The sequence below is a fragment of the Cydia splendana genome, chromosome 3 (genome assembly GCF_910591565.1).
Source record: "Cydia splendana chromosome 3, ilCydSple1.2, whole genome shotgun sequence".
Lineage (NCBI taxonomy): Eukaryota > Metazoa > Arthropoda > Insecta > Lepidoptera > Tortricidae > Cydia > Cydia splendana.
Window position 1 is genome coordinate 22,037,021 of NC_085962.1, and position 26,507 is coordinate 22,063,527.

The 26,507-nt window shown below is 37.0% G+C and overlaps 1 protein-coding gene and 1 non-coding gene across 5 annotated transcripts in view; both read right to left on the reverse strand.

Moving 5' to 3' along the window:
• Positions 1–3,016: 3,016 nt before the first annotated feature.
• LOC134806766 (uncharacterized) overlaps positions 3,017–26,507 on the reverse strand; it is a 28,622-nt gene continuing 5,131 nt past the window's right edge. The window contains exons 1-9 of one of the 4 annotated variants that reach the window (XM_063780090.1): positions 24,845–24,901; positions 23,760–23,937; positions 22,254–22,388; positions 14,033–14,212; positions 10,008–10,267; positions 5,956–8,479; positions 5,662–5,868; positions 4,832–4,956; positions 3,017–4,264 (exon numbers count right to left, since the gene is read on the reverse strand). In XM_063780090.1, coding sequence (XP_063636160.1) covers positions 3,455–4,264; positions 4,832–4,956; positions 5,662–5,868; positions 5,956–8,479; positions 10,008–10,267; positions 14,033–14,212; positions 22,254–22,388; positions 23,760–23,937; positions 24,845–24,886 — 4,461 coding nt within the window. In that variant the 5' untranslated portion in view covers positions 24,887–24,901 and the 3' untranslated portion in view covers positions 3,017–3,454. Of the gene's footprint in view, positions 4,265–4,831; positions 4,957–5,661; positions 5,869–5,955; positions 8,480–10,007; positions 10,268–14,032; positions 14,213–22,253; positions 22,389–23,759; positions 23,938–24,844; positions 24,902–26,507 lie in introns of those variants that run through there. The other 3 variants (XM_063780091.1, XM_063780092.1, XM_063780093.1) reach the window with 3 other exon arrangements.
• On the reverse strand, positions 9,229–9,300 carry Trnaa-agc (transfer RNA alanine (anticodon AGC)). Its single transcript has one exon. It is a non-coding gene; the product is annotated as a tRNA-Ala (tRNA).

Below are 26,507 nucleotides of genomic sequence, written 5' to 3' on the forward strand. Positions count from 1 at the left end.
AATAGTGCCATACAAATGTCGATCTTTAAAAGTCCATATCTAGCTAACTATAAAAAGTACAGAGGTGCCTCGTACAGTATATTTTTTGTTGCTAAGAACCCTTCCTAAATCGATAATTATAAATCAAATATTTATAAAATTAAAAATTGCCATTCAAATGTCGAAAAAACACCCTCTTCAAAAATTGACCCGTGTGCATGTTGTCCTCTTTTTGTGGGCTTTTCTACGTCTTGAAGTAAGATTAAGTTAAGAGTAAAATTTATTCAAATGGCTGCCGCTACCATTAATGTGGGACATTGCATAAGATTACTCAAATGATGTTTGTGACTATCAGCGCCAGTTCTCCCGACCACCGACCTTGCCAGTAAGAGTTAGAAGCTTTTACAATGTAGTATGGAATTAGTTGTTCGCTTTTAACCCTTTTAATAATAAAAAAAATCGAAACAAGTCAAACGAAGGGGCATAATTAAAACTATAGTTAATATCACAGACCTGTCATGTTAATATATGTACTTACCGAATACCTATGCAATAAATTGTGTAAAAATATTTCCTATTATGTCAATATCCAGGGTGGACAATGGGGACTACGTTACAAACTAGACTAGAGAAGCGTCGCCACTATTGTCTTTTTAAACGACTTTGAAAGAGGAAAAGCTTTTTTTAAGAAAAAATGATCCGATAAAATATTTGTGACGTTTAGCGCAAGAGCAAGTAAACAATAGCGTTGCGTCATTCAGTATTTGCAAAGACATATGTAACTCCGTATAAGATAAATAAAGTCTAAGGAAAAAACGTGCCTCGGAAATCAAGAAAAAGTCATTCTCGGATAGATGGCGCACACACCTTTGGCCTATGCTCGGCTAGATGGCGTTGACGACACCGTTTCATATTTAATAATTTTAACACATAGGTATCAGTGACAGAACATGGGTCGAAATTATATAAAAATAATAAAATCATTTATGCATATATATACATTTTTTTGATAATTGTATACATTTTCATTTTGAGTTTTAATCCTGTGTCGATAGATGGCAGTAAATTTACCTACTGTGACTACAAATTTTACTATAACAGGACCCCTCTATACTACCTATTATCTTTGGTATTTGTGACGTTTTCAACTAAAAGGTACCACATTGTCGGATGTCGATAAGGTTGATTTCAAATTGAAACTTTATAGAAATAACGTCTTATTGACAACCGACAATCCTTTTGGTTGAAAACGACAGATTTGTTGCTGCAGTTTAAACAGTGTCGCATAATAAAATCCGGGACACCTCACCTCGCTAAACATTCGCATGACAGTGTCGCGACTCGCGACGGGCCATAACTGAAAATTTCCATTATTATACATGAAAATGGAAGCGTGGTTTATAAATGGGTCAAATCATGTAGGCTAAATTTGACCCACTTCCCGATTTCCGATTGAGCTGAAATTTGCATGTACATATGTAAATCGGATGACAATGCAATATTACAATACAATACAATACTCTTTATTGCACACCTCACATACACGTAGTATTAACACACACCACACGCAATATTATGATAACATGGAGCTGATCTGACGATGGACACCAGAGGCCAGTGTCGGAGTATCTCCACGAGTGTGTACAGCCGTGCAGCCCGCATAAGAAACACAAATAACACAAAAAAATATTTAAATAGCTTCCAACTAAAATAACAAAGGATAAATAAATAACATTCCAACGCTGCGCTTAAAAATACTTGTCATTAATTGTTATCATCTTGACTCAACAAAATACAGTAAAAACTTTGTTTTGTCTGTTTCTTATCCTGTTTTTTATTAATATACAAAGACTACAGTCCTTTGTGTAAGCGAGAAGGAAATATTACCAATGTCCAATTGTCCAGTTATCCACACACATTCCATACCGGCTTCCGTTCATAATTATCACTTAAAAACATCCGCTCAATGATAAAAAATGTTTTTTGTAGCAAAATATTTATATTTCTAGTGTGGACCCTGGAGACCACATTTTACCATATTTTTTACCGACGGGGTTTTCCGCACATTATGAATGAATGTAATTGCATATTATAAGTTATTGCTTCATACAAGAAGGATCAATTTATTAGAAGGATTATCCTCGTCTATAATCAATTAATCACTCTACACGGTGTTTTTTAAGGTGAAACTTTTATTAATACAGTAACTTTATACATTTAGCGTTTCCGTCAAATCCGGTAGTTTCGATTTTTTGCAGACTTGTTTATGAAGTTGACCCAATGAATAATCCAAGTTTGACACCTCGAGCGCCGAACGCAACTTTGTCAAAAATCGAAAAGACCGCGAACGGATTATTTTTAGATTTGGGCGATTATACCTAAACCTAAAGTACTAGTTTTTTTAGTAATGACAGTAGGTACATTTTCAAGACGTTTTTAAGGTCGTCTTGGGTCGACCCATTCGTTTTTCGTCACGTTCTTAAATTAGTCCTATTCTGCTTTCGTCACTCATTCTACATTCGTCACAATCGTCGGTGGCTTTCAATGTTGAATGAGTGACGAAAGCAGAATAGGACTAATTTAAGAAAGTGACGATAAACAAATGGGACGACCCAAGACAATACCGTTTTTAAAGTTGACTAAATTTGCTACAATACGAGTCTAGACTAGAATTGTCTCTGTAGATTTAATAGTTTCCGAGATTAAGCCTTTTAAAATTTATAATTTTATTGAACTTGAGTGTTTTAGGCTATGTGAGTGCATGAAATTTCGATTTTCGTGCTCCGCGGTGGGCCCTCTGTTCGTGCTAGTGGCGCCCCCTACGCGAGATTTGCGTAATATTCCCTTTTTCATGAAAATGTTTATTTTGGTAACGGAAAGTTTCAAGCTCCATACAAAAATACGAGAAGTTTCGAAAATTTTCCATTGTATATTTTTCACAATTTTGGAAACTTTCCAACGGCACATCAGCACCTATTACCTAAAATGCTGATTTTGCCAAATATTTCAATGCTCAGTAGGTAAGGAAATAAAATAGTTAAAATTATTAAAACTTTATTATAAATAAATCTGAGATTTTTCAATAAATTTATAATTTTAGTAACAATTTGTGAGTATAAATTAAATACATTAAATTATGCAGCAAGTTATCTTGTCTATTTTTTTACCAGTACCTTTAACTGGTAAAAATAGACGAGATAACTGGTTTTTTAAACAAGTAATAAATGTACTTTCTATCACAATTTTGAGAATTGGATAAAATTACAAGACACCTATTTTACTTCACAATAAAGGGATGTTATAATTAAATTCTTAGTTTTAACTTCAGGAGCACTTTTAAGAAGCAAACGAATATCAAGTTAATTTATTATAAATGTTGAATTTAAATAATTTAGTAGCTGTCCTTTTAACGTTAAATCGGTTTTCTATAGAAGGAAATAGGAAGGTATCAATATACTCGTAGTAGTAACTTGCTTTACTTAGCGCCGACGTCACGCGACGTCACTGCAGTCGCAGTGCGTGTGACTGTGGTCGTTGCTTTCGCCGTTTTCGCAGCCGCACCCACTTTTCTAACGGTTGTGGTGGTAGTGGTTTTGGCAATGCCCCCGTTTGCGAGCTGCTTCACCTCAGTACCCTGTCGTACCTCCTCGGTAGATGTTTGAGTTTTCTCATGTGCGCTCTCGTTCCTCACATTCTTTTGCATGGTCTGTTCGAAGCCATCTCTCTTAATCACGGCTTCGCTTGTCTCCTGCGAGCAGGAAGCTCCCCGCTCTCCGCTGGCGGCAGTTCTTCGCACGCCATTTTCTACCGGCACGACGTCACTATGCTGATAATGCTCCAAAAATCCAGATCCATCCGATTTGTCAATAGTGTAAGAGTTTCGTCGAATAGTTTTTTCCGGTACCCATACAATTTCCTGCGTCAGGGTTTCTACAACGGGCTCTGGAGTAACTGTAGAACTCCTGATGTCACTTTCTGTTCGGATCTGAGTTACTGGGGTTCGTGTTCGTTGAATGTGCGTATTAACTTCGTGCGATTCGTTTATGTTTTGCGACGAATTAACATCCGATTCGTTTTGTATAAAATTCCTTGTTTTCTGTACGTCGTTATTTTCGCTGACAACATTATTCTGGAAAGTTGTATTTTTTACTTCAACGGTTCTAGAAGTTTGTTGTAGATTCTGCGTGTCGCTTGTATCACGAATTGACTGTATTGGTTTTAACTGTCCCAATAATGGGGAATGTTTTATTCCGAAGGTTATTTGTGGCGTTCTGCTCAACTGGACCTAAAAAATAAGTAATATAAATTAATATAAGTCGTAAATAGTCGGGTACCTAAAAAACTGCACCTACATATTTTGTTAGGATAAAATTGATATCCACATGGAATTATGGCAATGCCCAATGCCTGATATTATTTTAACATAGGTACACTTTACCGGTGATGTATTTTTGATCCTAATGATATTCAGGAGTACTTTTATTCAACGCAAAAGAATCATTGATTGTCTAAGGGTGATATTCTACCTGTCCAATGTCAGTGCGTTTCACTCTCTCATTAAGCAAAATGTGAGACAAAATACACATTGGACAAAGAAATTGGATAGGTGAAATACCACTCTAAGGTCTAAATCAAATAAAAAATAAATCCCTCGCAACTGAAAGCTGAAGAAGATGGCTCTGTATGCTGGTACTGGTGACTGAATGTTCAAGACTTACCGCATAGTGTACTTACGAATCCGTACAGAACCATCTACATTTACCTACTGTCAAATTTGAAGAATGAATTTGCCATAAACATATTTTTTTGTATATTTGGTTGTTCTAAATAATTTATTCTGAATGATTCGTACCTTCTCCGGCGAATATGTGCCAGGCGCGGGCACACGGACTCTGTCATCGACCGGAACCTTGTGGCGGCCCGATATCGTGTACACGGGAGCGTCTAGTACAGACGGTATTCGGTAACTGTTGGGTGCTGAAAATACCAAAAGATAACAAATAAATCGACATTTAACCATACATTCGTTTACACTACAGTATACCTAATACTTAGTATTATTTCATACAGAATAGGTTTCCATTCCACCACCCAGGCCCAAATGGAACCTCCAACCGCGATGACAGATTGTCAGAATTTCAGTTCGATAAACAACGCAATGATGGAAAGTGCAAATTGCCGGTGTATTGTGTACTTGTCAATATCAGCAGATAATAACGCCAAAATATTTTCAACTGACTGCCCTAAGGAACTTGCACTCAACTTGATGCGTATACAGGCACGTAGTGCGCATAGACATAACCACTAAAACGATTTCCGTTTAGCGGCGTGTCTGTCCTGTGTGCTTCTACACCTAACTTTAACCACAAAATAAGTAATAGTACTACCGTACAGAAAGGACACTTCCTACAAAACCGAAGTTTGACAGCGATTCAGGGTCGAATCATGATATCCCTTTCTAACTTATGGCACTATCCCTTTCGGCTATTTAGGGTTGCCAAAATTCAAGTCATTATCTTATCTGTGGTCTTGCACGCAAAGGGACGTTAAGTTGTGTCAACCCTAATAATTGCCCGGAGCAATGCTGAGCCGAACGGAGCCGAGTTTGCCCGAAGTCAGGAGTGTCTCCCCACTGCTTTAACATAAAGTTTAAAATACAATTCATAGATTTATAATGCCTACCGGGAGTTTCGGCGAACTTGGACGTTTGAATCTTAACTCCAAAGGTGTATTGGGGCGAGTAGGTCAGGACAAATTTGGTCGCTTTCTCCGGGCTATAAGCACCGGGGGCAGGAACCTTCAAACGCTCATCTATTGGCTCCTTGTGCCTGCCTGATATGGTGTACAGCGGCGTTTGCACCGGGGTCGGGATTGTGTACACGTTTGGAGCTGTAACAATATTTATAAACTTTAATATTTTTAATTTATTAGAAAATCATAAGTACATAACTTAAATCTAATAAAAATTATGCCTACCTGGCGTGTCAGGAATTTTCAAGGCGTCCGTTTTAATCCTAAAGGTGTACTGAGGAGCGCTGGGTTTCAACAAATTAGTAGCCTTATCTGGATTATACGCATTAGGAGCGGGAACATTGTCGGTCTTATGCGGATTGGGCTTAATGCGGAAAGAATACCTTGGCGCATTGTCTAGTAAAACCTTGTCAGCTTTCTCAGGATTGTATGCAGCAGGACCAGGAGTGTCCACAATTTTTCCATTCTCGACTTTAGGTCTAAAGGTGTAAGATGGTGATGTTTCGTGCAATATTTTATCAGCCTTGTCTGGATTATAGGCATTTGGAGCAGGGACGTCATCATGTTTTTGTGCAGGTCCTTTAGTACCAAATGTATACCTTGGCACACCATCCAACATGTAGTGATATTTGCTCGGATCGTAGGCATTAGGCGCTGGGCTATTTTCTGGTATATGAAGGGGTTGCTTCTCTCTAAACGTGTATGAGGGTGAGCTTCCAAATACTAAATTGTTACCTTTATCGGGATGGTACAAATTTGGCGACGGAGTATTGTCTGGTAAATGAAGGGGTTGCTTGTCTCTAAAGGTATATGAGGGTGAGCTTTCAAATACTACGTTGTTGCCTTTATCAGGGTGGTAAAAATTAGGGGCTGGATTGTTGTCAATTTTCCCTGGTTTACCTTTCGGAGCCATCGTATATTGAGGTGTTTCATTTAAGATTTTAGGGTCATACGCGTTTGGAGCGGGCACATCGGACGTCTTTGTATCGTGACCTTTGCCGGACATTGTAAACATTGGAGAGTTATGTGGCAAGTTAGGGTCGTATGCGTTAGGACCAGGTGTGTTTGAAATTTTTCCATCCGGACCCTTGCCGGATATTGTATACTTTGGAGAATTACTCGGTAAATGTGGATCATAATTATTGGGAGCAGGTGTATCCGAAACTTTTCCGTCCGGGCCCTTACCGGATATAGTATACATTGGAGAATTACTTGGTAAATGTGGGTTGTAGTTATTCGGGCCTGGCGTATCTGACACTTTTCCGTCCGGACCCTTACCGGATATAGTATACATTGGAGAATTACTTGGTAAATGTGGGTTGTAGTTATTTGGGCCTGGCGTATCTGACACTTTTCCGTCCGGACCCTTACCGGAGATAGTATACATTGGAGAATTACTTGTTAAATGTGGGTTGTAGCAATTCGGACCAGGCGTGTCTGATGGCTTCCCGTCTAATCCCTTTCCAGTCAAACTGAACTTAGGAGTATTAGGAAGTAAATGAGGATCATATGAGTTAGGAGCAGGACCATCAAACTGTTTCTCTGGATGCCCTTTACCTGCCATTGTATATTTTGGAGTTCCGTCTGGTAGGTGAGGGTTGTATGCATTAGGACCAGGTGTCTCCGGATATTTGCCATCAGGACCCTTGCCATATAAGCTGTACTTAGGTGTACCGTCCAATAAATGCGGATCATATACATTGGGTCCCGGTGTATCACTAGGTCGGTCCATATCAGGCTTCGGCCTGAATGAATAAGCAGGCGAAGAGTCGTGGAGAAGCTTATCTGCTTTATCAGGATTATACGTATTTGGTGCTGGTATATTATCATGTTTTGGAGAGGCACCTTTTCCTGCAATAGTATACTTTGGAGATGTATCCAACATATGCATTGATTTTTCAGGAGCATAAGCATTTGGAGCAGGAGCATCGTCAGTTATTCGCACCTGATCTTTTGTTCTGAATGTAAATGCAGGAGATGAGTCATGAAGCAATTTATCTGCTTTATCCGGACAGTAAGCTGTTGGGCCGGGAGTATTTTCGATTTTGCTTTCTGGGCCTTTCCCACTAATGGTATATTTAGGAGTTCCATTTAACATCTGCATCGACTTCTCTGGGGCATAAACATTAGGAGCGGGAGATTCACTGCGGATAACCGTTTCTTCTTTTATCCTAAACGAATAAGCAGGTGAACTCTCATGTAACACTTTATCTGCTTTTTCTGGAGTGTAGGAGTTAGGAGCAGGTGTCTCAGGAAGTTTTGCATTTGACCCTTTTCCGGATATGGTGTATTTAGGTCCTCCATTCAGCATATGCATAGAATTTTCTGGGGCATAAACATTAGGTGCCGGTGTTTGTTCAATTTTATCCACAACGTCTTTAGAACGCATAGTGAATGAAGGAGAACTTTCGTGCATCATTCTGTCAGCTTTTTGAGGGTTATATGTATTGGGAGCCGGGGTTGAATCGTGCTTTTCTGCAACACCTTTTCCTGCTAATGTATATTTTGGTCCACTCTTGAGGGAATTGAGAGCTTTTTCAGGAGAATATACATTGGGCGCCGGCGCGTCACTTGAGATAGTGACCTCAGTTTTGGTCCTAAAGGAAAAGGCAGGTGATTTTGCTCGTAACAGCCTGTCGGCTTTTTCTGGTGAGTACGCATTCGGAGCAGGAACTTGATCCCCGTTTTTTATCTTACATCTGCTCGAAAAGGTATGCTTATATGTTTTTGATTGTTGCTGTGTAGAATCCTGAAACCATAAATATAGTAACTGAAACATTACATATACTTAGGTGTTATTGATATAGTTACAATACTCTATACTTTACATTTTATTATACATAAAATAAATTGCTACATCAGGTTGTATGCTATGCTAGATACTATTGTGGTGTGTACTATTTGTAGTAACTAAAACAAAAGGTGTCAATGTCATAAAATACGAAAGAACTGTACCTTTAAAAATGTTCAGAGCATCATCATTGATTCAGACTTGTAAGTAAATAGATCATCCATGACTGTATCATACTTAAATTTACTTATTCGTTCTTGATAAATTAATGCTAAAGTAAACATTAACTAAATAGTACATTATCAGTTCCAGCAAAGAACTTTTTTTAAATAAATTAAACACATGTTCCAAAATTAAGCATTACAAAGGAAGCAAAAGCTAATTGAAACATTCACAGATGAAATTAATGAAATGATGAAGTCAAGCCAGTTACGGATAGAGTTAAATGACGGAGATCTCTTCAGGAGCGGGGTAGTAGGCTGCCTGGCCCATGTACTGCGAGTGCCGAATGCCGAACGTGTGCGCCGGGGCCCAGGGAAGATTCACGCACACCTGTACCCAGCCCAGTGATAGATGGTTAGGGACGAAGCTACATGCTGAAACTACATTCTCGCAGAGCAATCGCAAATAATTGTTTTTTTTTATCACATAGACGCCTGCAGATGATAACAGGACGTTGAAATAAAAAGGAAAAGTGGAAAATTCACTGTATCGGGCGAGATTTGAACTCGCGACTCCGGAATGCTAGCCCGGCGCTCTACCGACTGAGCTACTGAAATTTTTACACTTTTCTTTTATTTCTAAGTGAGTATTTTCTAATTGAGTTCTTGCAAATGGAAACAGTTGATTTTTAAAGTCATCCTGGAACTGAACGGTATGTGTTCAAGGCTGATATTGCTCTGAAGAACGCAGTTTAAAGCACAGTTTTTATTACTGAAGCAAAACAGGTAGGTAGGTATGTTACTATTGTTAATACCAACGCATATGAAAATTGTTATTTTATCCATGCAAAATTATAACAGAATAAGTTATATCAGAAAGATTTACACATTACAATAATATATAATAGACCTCACTTAACACGTTATTAATGTCAACATGACTTGATTTTTTTTTCTATTTAGATTAAAAGTACTACTTGACTTTCTTCTTAGGCCAGTAAAATTAGACCAAAAAAGCGTTTTGTAGAATTAATTCCTAGCAAACTGGAAATCATTTTAATGCCTTCATTTGGTCCTGAATGCGTATAATCTGAGTTTGCTCGATCCCAGGAGGTGTGAATATTGAATATATCTCTTATATGTAATATTTCATTTAGTTATCAGACCATCACCGTGTGATTGGAGCTACGTAAAAGAGAACAATTCGAAACAGAAAACGTGTTAAAACAGATAGTAGTAGCATGTTTCGCGACTTATATCGCGTTAGTATATGAACGCGTATGACCATTGACCAATGATAAGATTTTAATCAGTTATTCAGTTACCTTCTCAGGACAGTAAACACCAGGGCCGGGTATGGCCTCAGACGGATGCCTGAGCTCTCGTCGAGGAGCCATGGTGTAAGCGGGCGGTCGCTTGGTGAGCACGTTCACTGCCTTGTCCGTGGTGTAGGTGCCCGGGCCAGGCATGGGCGTCTTGGACTCGATGTTCTTCGGGCGGCCACAGATGCTGAACGCTGGCGCTGCTTGCTTGCTGCCTTCTTTAGCCTCGCCAAGGACGGGCGGCATTGAGTAGATGTTTGGTGCTGGAATTTGAAAACGGAATTGGTTATTTATACAAATAAAAGGATGTTTATTTTAAACGGCGTCGGCGAAGGCGTCAGAATCCGAATGTATCCGAAGATTTGAAGAAAATTAGGGAGGGATGTGCATTCAGGTCAATGCAGGAGGGCTAAGCTAATAGTTTTGCTGAGTGTACATACTTATTTATTTGCATCAATCAAAATACAACCGAGTAATTTATTAATTAAAAATGAAGTACCTTTCCATCACAGGTATGTAGGTACTAGTCACTTCAATGTATCCAATAGGGAGTGCTCCCGGTACCGGTTTTCTATACAAACACAGTACCGGAACCGGGAATTCCCGGTTCTCGCCATACAAACTCAGTACCTAGCTCCCGAGCATTCCCTAGTATCCAACACTGGCTTCGTTACTAGTTTAATTTGGGTAAGTATAATTGTTTATATTTTTATGTGTAAAATACTGTGCGAGTGACATAATTATTATTGTAGTTCTAGACATTAAATTATTTATACTATAAAACAACTAACGAACATTGAAGCACTACTTCTTACATACATACAATCAATGACAAGATGGAAGGAATAGAAACACACATTTTTAAGCAACAACTACGAACAAGACAATTACGTCAACAACTAATTTTCACCTTTCGCTCAGCCTACACATGTCATATCATATCATGCATATCACGTCAAAATAGAGGCACGCAACGTTGTGCACGAAGGGTCGTTAGGTATAATATAATAACTATAACAAGAATGTAAACGTTAATGTTCCATCAGGTTTTCTTTTTACTAAAATCCAATAAATAGGTGACAAAATATAATTAGTAAGGTGTGGAGAAGACCGGCATAAATGTATTGCTGGGAAGTTATGGTCTTCCAGTCTAGGGCAAGAACTCTCGTATTTGTATACCTATATTCGTCACTCAGACACAGTCAGAAAGGAAGAGCTTCATTCCTTCTGCTCTACCCACCTTCTGTAAGTTGAGTATGTGTACAAAAGCAATACTTAGTTAAATCTTTAAAAGCGACGAAAGAGCTTGTAAACGATCTTCCCATAAAGACGTGCCGACGGTCTTCGCCACATTGCCCTTATAGACTGGTTTTATTTTTGTAGAATTCGATTTTGACTGGCAAATCATATTACTTTTTGGTAACCGGGTTTTTTAACCTAATTGGACCCCGCTGAATCCGATTTTGCCGGTTGCTTGATCGAATTCTTGACCGGAAGTGAGATATTTGATATTAAAGGTCCCTTTTTTTTAGTTTTTCGTAAATAACTCGTAAACGGTGGCCAATATCAAAAAATGTTGTTAAAAGTTAATAATCTTCACAAAATTTTGTACAAAAAAGATTCAATACACTTTTTCGCAGGGACCAATGTTTAAAAAGATAATAAAGAGGGAAAGTTAATCATAATAAATTCTAAGGTTCCTTGTTTTTATTTTTTCGTTAATAATTTGTAAAGTAAAGCTCATAGCGAACAAAAATCTTATACATAAATAATAAACATAAAATTTCCTACAAGAAACATGTAGAACACTTTTCGCTAGGATCAATATTTAAAAAGACAAAGCAGCGGGAAAATTAATTATAATCAATTTACGGACACCGTTTACGAAATATTTACAAAAAATTTAAAAGGAACTTTAAAATTGATTATAATTAATTTTCCCGCTGCTTTGTCTTTTTAAATATTGATCCTAGCGAAAAGTGTTCTACATGTTTCTTGTAGGAAATTTTATGTTTATTATTTATGTATAAGATTTTGTTTTGCTATGAGTTTTACTTTACAAATTATTAACGAAAATATAAAAACAAGGAACCTTAGTATTTATTATAATTAACTTTCCCTCTTTATTATCTTTTTAAACATTGGTCCCTGCGAAAAAGTGTATTGAATCTTTTTTGTACAAAATTTTGTGAAGATTATTAACTTTTGACAACATTTTTTGATATTGGCCACCGTATACGAGTTATTTACGAAAAACTAAAAAAAGGGACCTTAGAAGTGATTATAATTAACTTTCCCGCGTTGATATCTCTTTAAATATTGTTCTTAGCGAAAAATTGTACGGAATTTTTCTTGTAGGCAATTTTATGCAGATTACTTATCTGCTAGAACATTTTTGGTTATGAGCCACCGTTTAAGAGTTATTTACGAAAAACTAAAAAAAGGGATTTTTAACATCAAATATCTCACTTCCAATCAAGACTTCGATCGAGCAACCGGCCAAATCGGATTCAGCGGGGTCTAATTAGGTTAATTAATTCGTTGCCTATTTGTATTGAATACACATACTGACAATTAACTGGTTCAATTCGACTTTCATATAAAAACTTGACTTACTTTCATATTATACACATAGATTTAAGATTAGATCCTAAGCATGTAATATTGCTATGCCCTTACAGGGTCCATGTGGAACTACCCAGACATTGTAATATCTATAGAAATACCATGGTTGCAATAAATAAATATGATATGATATGATGATATGAAAAAACCCGGTTTCCATAAAGTAATATGATTTGCCAGTCGAATCAAGGAGAGCGATTTTGAATTTTTATGTCTAGTCTATTAGCTAATAGCTAGAGTATTCATTAAAACCAAAATATTACTTTGCTAATCCGCGAAAAGATAACGTGCTAGTTAATCAGTGCTAACCCGTTATACTTAATACTTGCGTGGTTTTTTTTTGGGGGTTTTTTGTACGGGTTTATTAGCACTGATTGACTAACACGTTATATTTACGCGGATTAGCAAAGTAATATGTTGGTTTTAATTATGTAATATGGATTTCCGCAAAATAACGCCTGATTCTATTCGCTAGAGTGTTCCTCCAGATCGTCGCTTACATAACGCTACTTATTCCAAATAATTCTGAATAAGTATCTAATTATTTTGGGCGTAATACACCCCTAAGCGATTAGATGAAATACTCTTCATGTGCTTACAAAAGCGTACCTACAAATACAAGCACACAAGCTACTACTCATTATTAGTACCTACTTAATGCTTATTCTACTGAATTTAAATTCCTCCTGTTTAACCGAGCATAAAGGTTGTATATGGTTATGGATGAACTGTTTCAATATGTGTGACTACCTAGTGAGTTCAGAACGAAAAACTATCCACAAGTATCCTAAATCTTTTTAAATTCGTCTGACTAGCTACGACTTATTCATATAAAAAGTTTATTTAAAAGCGTTCTAATGCTTCCGATTGTTATTTCTCGTTTGTAAGACTACCATTGACCGGGGTGACTTTCAAATGCAGGGGCGACTTTAAAATTCTAGTTTTTAAGCCATAATATATATTTATGCGAGATTTTTTACAGTAGGTGAATATGAATATATAGTAATCTAACTAGTTACAGGAACATTTTCAGTAAATGATGAATAATTGTAATTCTATGGCCGTTTTAAATCTATCAAAGTAACCCCAAATTTTCCAAAGTCACCCCGGTCTACGGTACCTACGTAAGTACTTAGAATCTTATTTCCATGCATCAAATATAAAATGTACCTACTTATTTATACTCCACATTATAAATAACTAGGTACACTACAGAACAGAATTGTTCAGCACGGCGGTGATTGTCTTCACATCTGACGTTTCCGAACATATTCAAAGCAATCTAAGAAACAGCAAAAAAACATAACAAATCTACTAGTTGGACGTAAAAAATGTGAAACTACAAAACAAAAATCGAGCTAATGTTCAAATGTGCTATCAAACTCCAAAATCTTTCGATAGACCTGGCGTCTTCGACTGTGCTTGCGGCATGCTCACACGCAGACCGATGGAGAAGGCCGGTGCGTGGTCGAGCACGGCGCGCGCGGCGCGCTGCGGCTCGTAGTCGCACGGCGCCGGCGTCGGCGGCACGCGCGGCGGCGGCCAGCGTCCGTGCAGCGACGCCGCCGGACCCACCGACCGACCTGACGTCCACTCCAGTACAAACACGGAACTTTACGTAAAACTGACGGCCGTTCTATTATTAGAAGAGTGGGAATGTGTAACATTTGCTTAAAAAGTATTGAAGCAAGAATCTTCATACGCGGTCTCTCGCACTCAAGCTAAAGTAGATGTAGGTACAAATACGCAAGGGCGACAATCATCGACATTAGAAACACAATTTACATGATCTTATTTAACCCTTTATAAGGCAGAGACGATTTGGAAACCACTTAGTTAATAAACATTTACGGAGAAGAACATCCTCTTTTTTATTTAACTATAATGGTATTATATAGCGAGTATGTCAGGCTTTCTTTCCTCATTCATACTTTTTCGGTCAGTATTTAATTTTAGTGTAATTATAATTAATTTATAGTATGTGGTCAGTTTATGCACTATGCCTGTCAAGGGAAGCAAGCTATCGTCATTGTTTCCATTATACATACTATTAAAAATATACACGTCGCTGTATCTAATAATTTGAATTATATATAGCTCTTGCAATTCACGATGGCGAGTGGCGAGACTCTTATTGGTATGATGACAAGGTCTAATCGTGAATTGCAATAACTGTACTACTTTGTTTGTAGTGTCAGGAAAGTGTATCATTTGCCACTTAAGATTAATAAAATTATAAAAGGTTACATGCTATATCGATAAGTATTGTAATTAGAACTTTATGCGGAAGTATCTTTCTAACTCCTTGATAGAAAGAGACTTCCGCTTGTAAATTGTATCGTGAAACGGGCCACAGATTATATTTTTTTCAGTGATATTCGTATATTAATCCTACCCACTACAAGATACACAATAATGTTCGATTCACCGTATGTAGTCAATTAAACGCCAGTCTGTACAGAGCACGTTATGTTTGTTATGTCAATGTCAATGAATAGGTGTATTGGAAACAGATCATTTGAAAACTCAAGTGCACTAACAGGCTGAGTGCATATATTGACCACATGTTTTTCTTAATGATTTCGTTTTTTTTTTGCCGTAGATGTGTTCCCCAGTGCATTACAAACATGGTAGTGTATTTAACTTTCACGTAGCATATCTGTATAACTGGGGCTTTATAAAGGGTTAACTTATACCATTGTTTAGGTCTATGTAAGGTAACTACAGTCCGAATTGCTATGAGTATCTTCATTAGATTAAGTTATACCCTACATATAAGAAATATATTAAAAAATAATGTCCCAACACCTAGACTATGTGAAAGAATTCGTTGTCTTAGAACCACTTGCACCATCCAGGGTTAGCTACTAACTCGGAGTTAACTGTTAACACAGGGTTAAATTGTACTGGTAACTCCGGGTTTAACCGGTAAACCTCGAGTTAGTGCCTAACCTTGGATGGCGCAAGTGACCCTTAGCGACACTTGCATCGTCCCATTACCCCAGGGTTATCCGGGTAAACCTGGAGTCACCATGGTACCAGTATAATTTGACACTGGGTTAACGGCTTAACCGCTTCCCCCCGGGTTATTGGGATGGTGCAAGTGGCCCTTAGTGAGATACCGGAATCATGCGCACCCACGCGGCGTAGGCAGTTTGTTGATCAATTGTCAATCAATTGCTTCTAATAACAATAGACTCGACCTATCGTCTGTTCATGTTAAATGTGTTTACCTGAACTAATACTAAAATAACAAACTAACTTTATGTGGTTTTCCAACAGAGAAGTGTCCTTATGCTACATATGCATGACCTTTATGAACTGCAATAATATGTATCAATAAATCAATACGTTTTCCATATGTAAGTACGCATAATAGCAGCTGAGAGCAGCAGCAAGACCTATTGTTGCATCAAGTGAAGACAAGAGTATTGGTCTAGCATGTTGGGAAGAAAAGTTAAAACAATGCCTATAGGTATAGCTGAACTGAATAATTTTTATAAATCATAATTGACAAAATCTGGTTCTATAAACTAACTTTCTATTTACGCGATGTTGAACAAAAAGACGTTGGTAATCAATTCTTAACAATACTTAATGTTTAAAAAACAAGAACACAAATCCAACTCCAGGACGCAACCTGCGATGTTAGGTTAGCATTAGCACAACAGATGTTCAAATCCTATCAAAGCAAGCAATTTGTCAACAGAAGCAGTACACTAACACTCACACGAATCCCCCCTCTGTGTAATCGGGTTAAACACGACACCGGTGCAGACTGAGAGCAGGGCTTGTTATAGAGGCGCGACCGACTGAGGCCGCATCGCAAATCCCGAATGAATCGAACCGAGCTAAGGCTGTATCCGCGCCTACGCAGCCTCTGACTCAGCGCCGATCACCTTCGTTCATACGGACTTATTTGGCGACATCGTTCCAATGAAACTCACTGTTGTGATCACGAAAGCGACCTTTTAATCTCCAAGAATAGTCAATAATATTGTAATGATTATTGCCTTTAACGAAGCGGCCTCAATTTCTTTTTGAAAGTGACGACAACTACATACATAGGTATCGCAGGTTATGGTCATGTTTGACTTGTAAAGTAAAACGGGATATAACCACTTGTCAACGATCAGGATGATTGCGCCATCTCCTGCAGTGAGATTCTTTCCAGATTATACACATGCAATGTTAAACACAATTGGTTCGGTAGGTTGTTTATACAGTAGCGGTTAACCGTTCCTACATGTGACACAGTGAATTTGAATAATAACACATTTTGTAAATTCAGTTAGCATGAATAATGAATTACAGGCGTATGAAATGAAACATAAAACAGCATGTTTATGTTCTATTCAACGCAAATAGAGATATCAATTGAAACCAAACCTGAATATTGACTCAATGAATACCAATTGTCGAGCCCACGCGAGTTATTAGGATTACCAACCTAAGTGCTTCTAGTAATAATAAATGAGTGTCGTTTGAGATTCGAAGGTCTACTGTTATTCACCTAATAAAGGTTTAAGTACGTTTTAAAATGAGTAATATTATCTAACCGCAGAGAAATATTTTATGTCATCATTGTTTGACACAGCTTTGTCGCTATGTGATCATCGGTCGTAAAAACAAGGACTTTTTTAAACAATCGATGCTCTTATGGTATTTGTCCACAAACTTCGCACATTTTACATTATGTTTCGGCTTAGATGTCATTCTGAAAATAAACCCATCAACGTCGTACGTTGCGTTAAAGTCAGCCATAAAATAAATACACTTTTCGCATGTAAACCATAATCATCTGAATAACTGCGGAAATGCCGGCGTCGGCGCGGCGTAACGCCGCCGGGGCGCAAGGTCGTTACCTAAATTAATTCAAAGGGACGAATGTAAACACTGCAGAAGATGTCGTTTATGCTAATAAGACTGCAGTCGTGACCTACATTGGCGGGGTGGATGTGTGCCGCAGAATGAATCACAAATTAACGCGAAATTTATAAATTGTGAAATTCTTTACAGTTAAGTACTTATATTAAATAGGCCATATATATTTTGTGTTTATTGTGTGTATAATATAACGTGATATATGGCAGATGAGTTATTTTTAAAGCATTTAGTTAGGCAGATACCTACAGTCAGCAGAAGTTGCTAAGCGGGCGAAGTTGACTGTACTGTAACAAAGGCCATAGTCGGTTTTCCATAGTAAGTTGGCCCTTAAGTCAATTTGATTCAGGTTTTTTTTGTGAGTACCTCTTATGGTGAAGGATATTTTTGCTGAGTATCAACATCCTACTAGTGACAGTTTTTGACTTATGATTTTTTTTTTCTTTAATGTATTGTTTTTCGGGATGTATTCAAGCGATTTGCTTCAATTTTTTAAATAGTATTCTTTATTTAGGTATGCATCGATACTCAAAAAACAAATACCAGTTGTCATATAAAAAAAAGGAAAAATAAGTAAAACAAAAATAAAACATTTTTTTTTATGTCGTTGTGAAGTAGTAACACCTCTAATTTTTGCCTACTACTTGCCTAAATATCAAAATTTTCCAAACGGTACTTCCTGTCAAAAATTAGCAATGTGTGTGGTCAAGTTCTGTTCTCAATCGGTGTTTTTCAATGTAGTATACAAACTCTTCGATTCTGTTTGCGATTTCTTATCAGGATGTCGTATTTAAGAGTAAAATGCCAATGACAACTTAATGTTTGTATACTACATTGAAAAACACCGATGGAGTACAGAACTTGACCACACACATTGCTAATTTTTGACAGGAATTACCGTTTAGAAAATTTTGATATTTAGGCAAGTAGTAGGCCAATGTCTGGCCTACAACTAGAAAAAAAAAATTGAGATGTCACTACTTCACAACGACATAAAAAAAATATTTTATTTTTGTTTTATTTATTTTTCCTTTTTTTTATACGACAACTGGTATTCGTTTTATGAGTATCGATGCATACCTAAATAAAGAACACTATTTAAAAAATTGAAGCAAATCGCTTGAATACATCCCGAAAAACAATACATCAAAGAAAAAAATTAATAAAATCATAAGTCAAAAACTGTCACTAGTAGGATGTTGATACTCAGCAAAAATATCCTTCACCATAAGAGGTACTCACAAAAAAAACCCGAATCAAATTGACTTAAGGGCCAACTTACTATGGAAAACCGACTATGGCCTTTAGTTGTTGAACAAATCATCAGTTATTTTATGAATTTTATGATGATACATTGCTATTTCTGTAGCGTGACAATACTAAGTACTATACTAGTTCTATATAGTGAACTAGTATACTAGTTCAATAGTAGATTGTTAACCAAGGGGTCTCGGACTATTGGCGCTCTCACTGCGTTCGAGCGCCAAACTACCTCGACAGAAATGGGTGCCTTTCACCCGAGTTAAACACTCTACTTTTCATATCGAATGCGAGGAAACCAAACAAGACAAGGCAATTTCGCAAAATCAGTAATTGAAGTACATAACAGACCTACGGCCATGATTTTTTCCTTAGGACTTACTTGCAATCGGAGACTTTACATGCGTGAAGATTAATCACCCCTAGCCAAAATCATTTAGATTGCAATATTTACGAAAACACACATTTTTTAACAAACTACAACAATTTTAAAATAATTTGTTCATTATAGTATGAAAATGAGCGGGATTGCCTCGTACTTTTTTAATTTTATACTTTTTCGTTCTAAAAGCCGCAACAGACTACCGGACCGCACCGCGACCATAGTGCGCCGCATCACGTAATAATATGATAAAAGTATTTTTAATATTAAATAACAATTTAATTAATAATATAAGAATTTTTTATCTTGTATTTTATTTTAATGAATATAGTTCTAAATAACTTTAAAAACCAATTTAATATCGTACAAACGTTTAACTGTGGCTGTATAAGATTCTGCCTTTGCTCATTTACGCAAGCGTAAGGTTTAAAAAAAAGATTTTTGGTGTATTCCTTTTGGTTCCCGCTTTATGAAATCGAGTAAATAGAATTCAACGAAAGAAATCAAGAATAATTTGTTTTTAACAAATTACTTACATCATTTTTTATAAAATAAGGATCAACGTGGGATTTGTAAAATTAAAGAATTACCAATTGTTCCAGACGAGGAAATAAAGACACTATTTTTCCATTTTGTTTCCACCCAGTTGTTCATGGGACGGGGACGCAGAGGAGTACACCACTTTTCTGCGCTAGAGCATAAACGTATCACTTTCTGCGCCCCTTTTAGAACAACAACGACCCACTTTCAGAGCATGAGATATGAAAACAATTTTGCACATTAGAGATACTAATATGTTGTTACAGTGACGTGCATTGGTAGATTGCATACTTATTGACACATAAATTTTAGTTTTAAACCGCCATACCCATCGCACGGGCGAGGAAACGTCTGTGGGCGGCAGACGGTGTAATTGCTTATCAGCATCTTAAATGTAATCGTAAGATTATTATCTCGCGAAGTTAACTGGACAATTACTAAATAATTGTCAACCCACGTCAGTCAATATGTTATTTCTAGATAGAACGTGAGAAACTGCGTGCCTTTAAAAAAACAGTGTTATTAGGTATCTGGTATAAGTATATCTATGGAACAAGTGCCGCACCGTGCACACATATATTAGGTCATTACCTATGAAATTGGCGTTTTGTTCGGAGAATTTCAACGAAACACGAATTTCCATACAATTAATTTTGCGGATATTTTTTTGATGGCTAATTCAAACCAAACAAAATTTTTCCAGTAATTTTTGACACCTTTAAGGTATGTTTTCAATATCTCCATTTCTTGAAAATTGGTACCATTAGAAAAATATAAGTAATTTTAATACTCGAACCGACAGCACATGAAAAGACCTATTTTCAAGGCTTAATTCTGAACACTTAACAATAAAAAATAACAATTAATTGCTGTCAAGCAGTTTGGCGAAATCATATTGTAGTTTTATTGTAATTGTGTATGTACTTTTGTAAAAAAAAAAAAAAACTAGGATCAGACTTATATCTATGAACAAAAACGCCAATTTCATAGGTAAGGACCTAATATGTGCCAAATGACACCTTTAAAAGTCACGACGCAAAATCGTACCGGCATTTAAACCCAAATTTGGAATAGGTACTTACTTGATTTTTTACATATTTCTTTTCGATTCATGGTACCTTAACTGACACATTGCATATGTCTAATATTGATAATGCAAGGTATGCATATTATATAGGTGACCTACATTATCAATGCTGGCGGCTACCTCGCACAACTTATCAGCATTGCGATAAAGCGAGGAAATACCGCCAGCATCCTTGGTAGAATGCCTCAAGGGCCTATTTTAGATTTAAGCTAGTTATTAATTTATTTTAGTAATACCACTTTATATATCTTGTTTGTAAATAAATGATTCTATAATGCAAGGTCGAAGCTATGGTACAAGATGCACTAAACATGTCGGTAACGCTATAAGATGATTGCTCAATATATCAACAGCCGTCAGTCAGGAATTCGTTCACACCTCAGTGGTTCGTTGACAATCCCGACGGGTGTGGCTACCGTCGCTACCGCTGCTCACAGTTGCGTCAACCATACTCTGGCCAGCGAGTCGTGACTCGTGTCACGAGCCATTCTTTCTATGGTAACCATTAATTTTGCCTCGGAAATTTGGTGAGGGTATTGGATAGGTAATATAGATTTTTTGTCGATTCACTTTTAGGACTTTTTCAAAATGACTGAGCCCTGGGGGTTCGCGAGGTCTACATCTCACAGAGACACTATTTTAGCCAGGTTAAGCTATTATTTTGTTCATGACGCTGGTCAGAGAATTAGGCCTCTGACCACACGGTACCTATTTGACTGCCTCAAATGATATCCATACTTCGCACAGGCCGCCCTCTACTCAATGACAATTGTATAATTGAACGTGATTGCCTTCTTAGCCTAGTGAACATCAATTCCAATTAGATTTATAAAAATTGTCATAAGAGATCGTCGTTTTTGAATAGGTATCATGATAACGTCTAGAGGGTGCCTAGCCACTGACAATCGTTCGCAGGGAAACGAAACGCTGTCTCTATCGCAGTAATATGGAGACAATAGCGATTTTCGTTTTCTGCAAACGATTATCATCTTGGTTAGGCCCCAAGTTTCCTTTAACATTTTCTGTACATGTCCTAGTCAATAAGTAAGGATACGTACTAGCTATGTACAGTCACCTGCAATAATATGTTAAACAACGAACGCCGCAAAAATATCTGACACGATCCTATTTGTAAAGCCATAAGAGTGTGTCACATATTTTTGCGGCCCTCGAAGAGTAACATATTATATAGTAAAAAATAAGAAAATCGTGCCGTATTAACTACATTGCGCGCCTCATCTGCGAGAGCATATACGATGGCGGTTTATTGCATGTAGTATGAAGGTGTTAATACACCTTAAACGTCACACAAGGTAGACGAGGGATGTACTCTCTACATTGGCTTTGCTTCAATACTTTTTTGCATGTGAGTCATTTCAAGTACTTGAACTTGAGCGAAAAAGTCTTCGAACCATAAGTAGCTCTTGAGCGTCTATGATCACCTTATTTATATTATAAATAGATTACACACCTTTGGCGGTCATGCCTTCTGTGTTGTAAGAGGCCGGGCCAGGGCCTGCCTTGGAGCTGAAACCCGGAGGATCTAGCTTGTGGCCAAAGGTGAATGCCGGCGCTCGCGCCTTCCGGGATTCCGGAGGTGGCTTACCTGAAATGCCATAATATTCCGTAAAGTGCTAAGATGTTACAATTTAAACTCTAAAACATGCTGCAAGAATTCTGTACTACGTGTCGTCAAAATTTACCAGTACCTAAACTTGCAACTGCTTAACCATAAGTGTTTAAAACATTTGCGGTAAACATAACGCGAAGCGCAATACCTAACAGTAAAATTATTAGCGTTATTGATAATGATAACAATCTGGCAAAGGCAAAAAAAATACAACTCGAATGCGCTCAATTTAGAATATCACCAAATATTAGAGGGCGATTATTTGTATCACCTTGATCAGGGTCAATGTTTTTCACCCACGCTCGCTCCTAATAGCACCAATTAGGTCCCAACTAAACAATTTAACCGAACGAACTATATTAAATACTGATTACACCATATAACGTCATCTGCCACCGCTAACTTGTTTTATAAATAACGCAGTGTTATGCTGATTGATAAATGATCGCTGCAAAGGCTAGTTTTTTATCATTCGAAAGGAAAGACGCGTGAAGTCGGTCGAACAACATCGGCTTCGCGATGATGTCACGTTTGCGTTGTTTTTTCAATATGTTCGAGTGCGAGGCCAGTGTTTACTGTACACGATAATCTGGTCTGGACAGCCTCCGCGGGTGATGTCAGCGGCGCGGGCCCGCGGACAATACTGTGTCGAAATTGGCGTGTACAGAAAATAAATATGACCATAAACGTAATGTGCGTGTACACAAACGAAGTGTCTCAATAATTGACAGTGTATGAGCCGAACAAATCATACGACGTTAAATAAAGTATTATGCTTATTTGTAAGACAAATATGGTACACTAACTACATGTTGGTAAATAATATACGGAAGTAAAAAAAAAGTTCTGAATAAATTATATTATACTTAAATGTGAAAATTACACGTATGGATTTGGTCGGTTTACCTATCTAAAAAGATTGTAGTGCTACTTAAAACATACCTTGGATATGTAAAAAAACTATGGAACGAACAGAATTGGCATAGCAAAAATATTGTAAGATAGGAATCTATGCGACATTGATTTATGCATAGGTAAAAGTTTTCATCACTATTTAAATACTCGTAAATATGAAATATGTAATTGCAATACAAAAATAATTTTTAAACTTTTAAACGGAAAAAAGGTTGAAACAGATATTTAAATAAGTAAGAATACACGTTTTGGTTGTAATGATACGAGCGAAAAAGGAAAACAAAAATAACGATTTACCACCTCAAATTCCTCAATTGCTCTAATTTTAAAAACAAATCTTGTGCTCAACTAAATCTAAACCAAGCTCTACATAACTATCTTATAACGAAGTGCAGCATTAAGAGACTAGCTACTTGAAACCATGTAGATTACCAATGAGAGAAGGTAAAGAGACTACAGCAGGGCCGGGGCTAGCGGATTCGGCGGCGATGGGGCCGCGGCGCTTGGTGGGCGTCCAGGGGTTCTGGCGCACGCCCATGCCCTCCTCGCACGGTAGCGACCTCCACGTCGATGAACTCTGATGTATCGAACTACGCCGTCTTACGTGAACCTGGTTTTACCACTCGTTTAATAGTATAGTAAGACGACCGGATCTCCATATTAAACATAGTTCTTATAGCAGTAACATTAAAAAAAAAAACAAAAGAAGCTTTATCATCAAATTGAGTACCTAAAATATTTCTTATAATGTTAATACCCAGAGACATGGACTAAGTTTGCATGGAGAAACGATCGCGTACGGTCGCCCACTTCCACTTAAGGTAACGACAACAACATTATTCGTCGTAATGTCTCTCATTGCAGTAACAAGTAATTAAACATTCGACTGCATGCCTAAGAAAGATCGTTAAAAAAGATAACCTTAGTAGGTACCATCTACTCTTTAATAACTTTTATGATGTAGAATATGAATGGTGGACACAAACTACAGATATTAGAACAAGTTTCTCAAACTCATCTGAAAGAAGACCTAATATCATATTTATTTCTGCAGGGCCCTGCAACTGTTTATGTAAACCAATATCCCATCAAAAGCATTACATGTAAAAAGATGCAAGTCTCGCAACGCAACTCTTTTACTACAAAAAAGTTTTGTAAGTTATGTGAAACCAAGTCGGTTATTTTGGTCAGTGCCGGTGTTAAAACCGTATCAATATTAGATCGGTATCTTTAATTTTTAATACATATCGCACATAATGCTTTACTCGTACCGTACTCGCAAATATGTGTAATGCTCAATCTGCACTTGATTAGAATAGCGTTATGTTCAATTAGAATTATTTTTAATAGTTGACGATGATCCTTATGTCATGTCATAATGCAGCCGTGCGATGGCCAACCCAGATTTGGCGTCAAATGTACACTTATAACACTTGGCCGCTCCTATATATCTCATGGCGAATAGTTTTTCTGTTCTCTCAGGAAGCAGTAATACTTGTTAATAACAAAATACCAACCGATTGCTGAGGCCCCGGTGGCGACGGCGCAACACTTGACATTTTTATTCAATTTGGTTGCCTTACGATTTTAATTTATATTAGTTCAAGACCACGATTAGATTTTTGTATGTACCAATAAAACATTTGATAAATACTAAAAACTGTATAAAAACGTGTATAAGTATATATTTTGCGTTAAGTTTACGATTGACAAACATTTGACAAATAAATAAAAACGTATACGTCAAAATCCTTTTGAAGCTTGATTCGTTTTCTAAAACGTTTCACCAATAAGGATTTATTTATTATTTGTTGTTTATTATTCGACGACGCGAGAGCTCGGAGTAATTAACAATGGAGCCGCCATTAACAGGCGTTCCCCTCTGTCGAAAATAGGCGGCCAATGGTCAACCATATGTCAACCATATGTATGGACTGACGTTTATCTGACATGACGTACCTATACATTTGATGTGCCCCTCCCCCGCAAAAAACGGCAGACTATTTTGTACCGAAAATTTTAGACATGGCGTCTCCGTTGGTTATATCCTCTAAGCGCGAGAGGTATCTAGGTATGTAGCCAACTGCACAGCGCAAAGGGGGTAAATTTAATAGACACGTATTTAACCGGTCAACTACATAATTAATCGAATTTAAGCAGTTTAAAAAAATATAAATGGGTACTAAAATTAATAGATTGGCAACAAAAACAGAGCCTTAAAATATATCAATATGAGACAACATTTTAATGACGTTACAGCTTTTGTTTATTTTTAGGCAGGTACCAAATATTTTTTTGGCAACTGAATTATTATATTGGAGACCATTTATGAAACACACTTTAAAAAGAAAACGGCTATCTATTAATTTGAAAATGGAGTTCTTTTAAAATATTTTGTTTGGTCACTACACGGTCAACCTAACACGCTTCTCCTCGCTTCGCTCGTCGTCGCACCTATCTTTTGACTCTTGCAGAACACCGTGATAACTATTGAAGTTAGTAATAAAAATTAAAAGACCTAACGGTATAATGGCCATTAGGTGTTCTTGATTAGGAATTTCGACTATAGTATAGGTACTGACCATTGGTAAATAAATTTGTGGTGTTTTGTGAATTAGGAAATTTATCAATTTAAAGTAGGTGTGCATATGTTTAAATTATTTAAAAATGGAGTATTTAAAGCTTATGTATAAAGGAATCTTAGGTATTCTGTATATGTACATATATAAACAGCCAAATTTTATGATCGCTTTACAATATTAGTTGCCAACTTATTATTTTAGACGCCAGCCTATCAATTCAAGTTCCCTATAATTTTTTTGGGTGGCTTGATTTTGTTGCCAGTTTTTTAATAATATGATGCTTAAATTTGAGGCTAATATAAATTTATTGGCGCTAAAATATTAATGCATAGCCAAATTATATTATTATAATATGCCCAGTGAAAGTTCCTGTTTAATATCTTAGTTGCCCGGTTAATAATAAGCCAATTGAATATATTTATTACATAAATTATGTTTTGGGAGTTATTAATTAATGACAATGGTACCTATATATTAGAATCTAGCTTCTGTCCGCGACTTCATAGTCGCGGACAGAAGCTAGATGACTGATGACTGTGTGGAATGATGATGATTGATTAAAACTACCCTATGTCCTTCCCCGGGCTACAAAAGTACA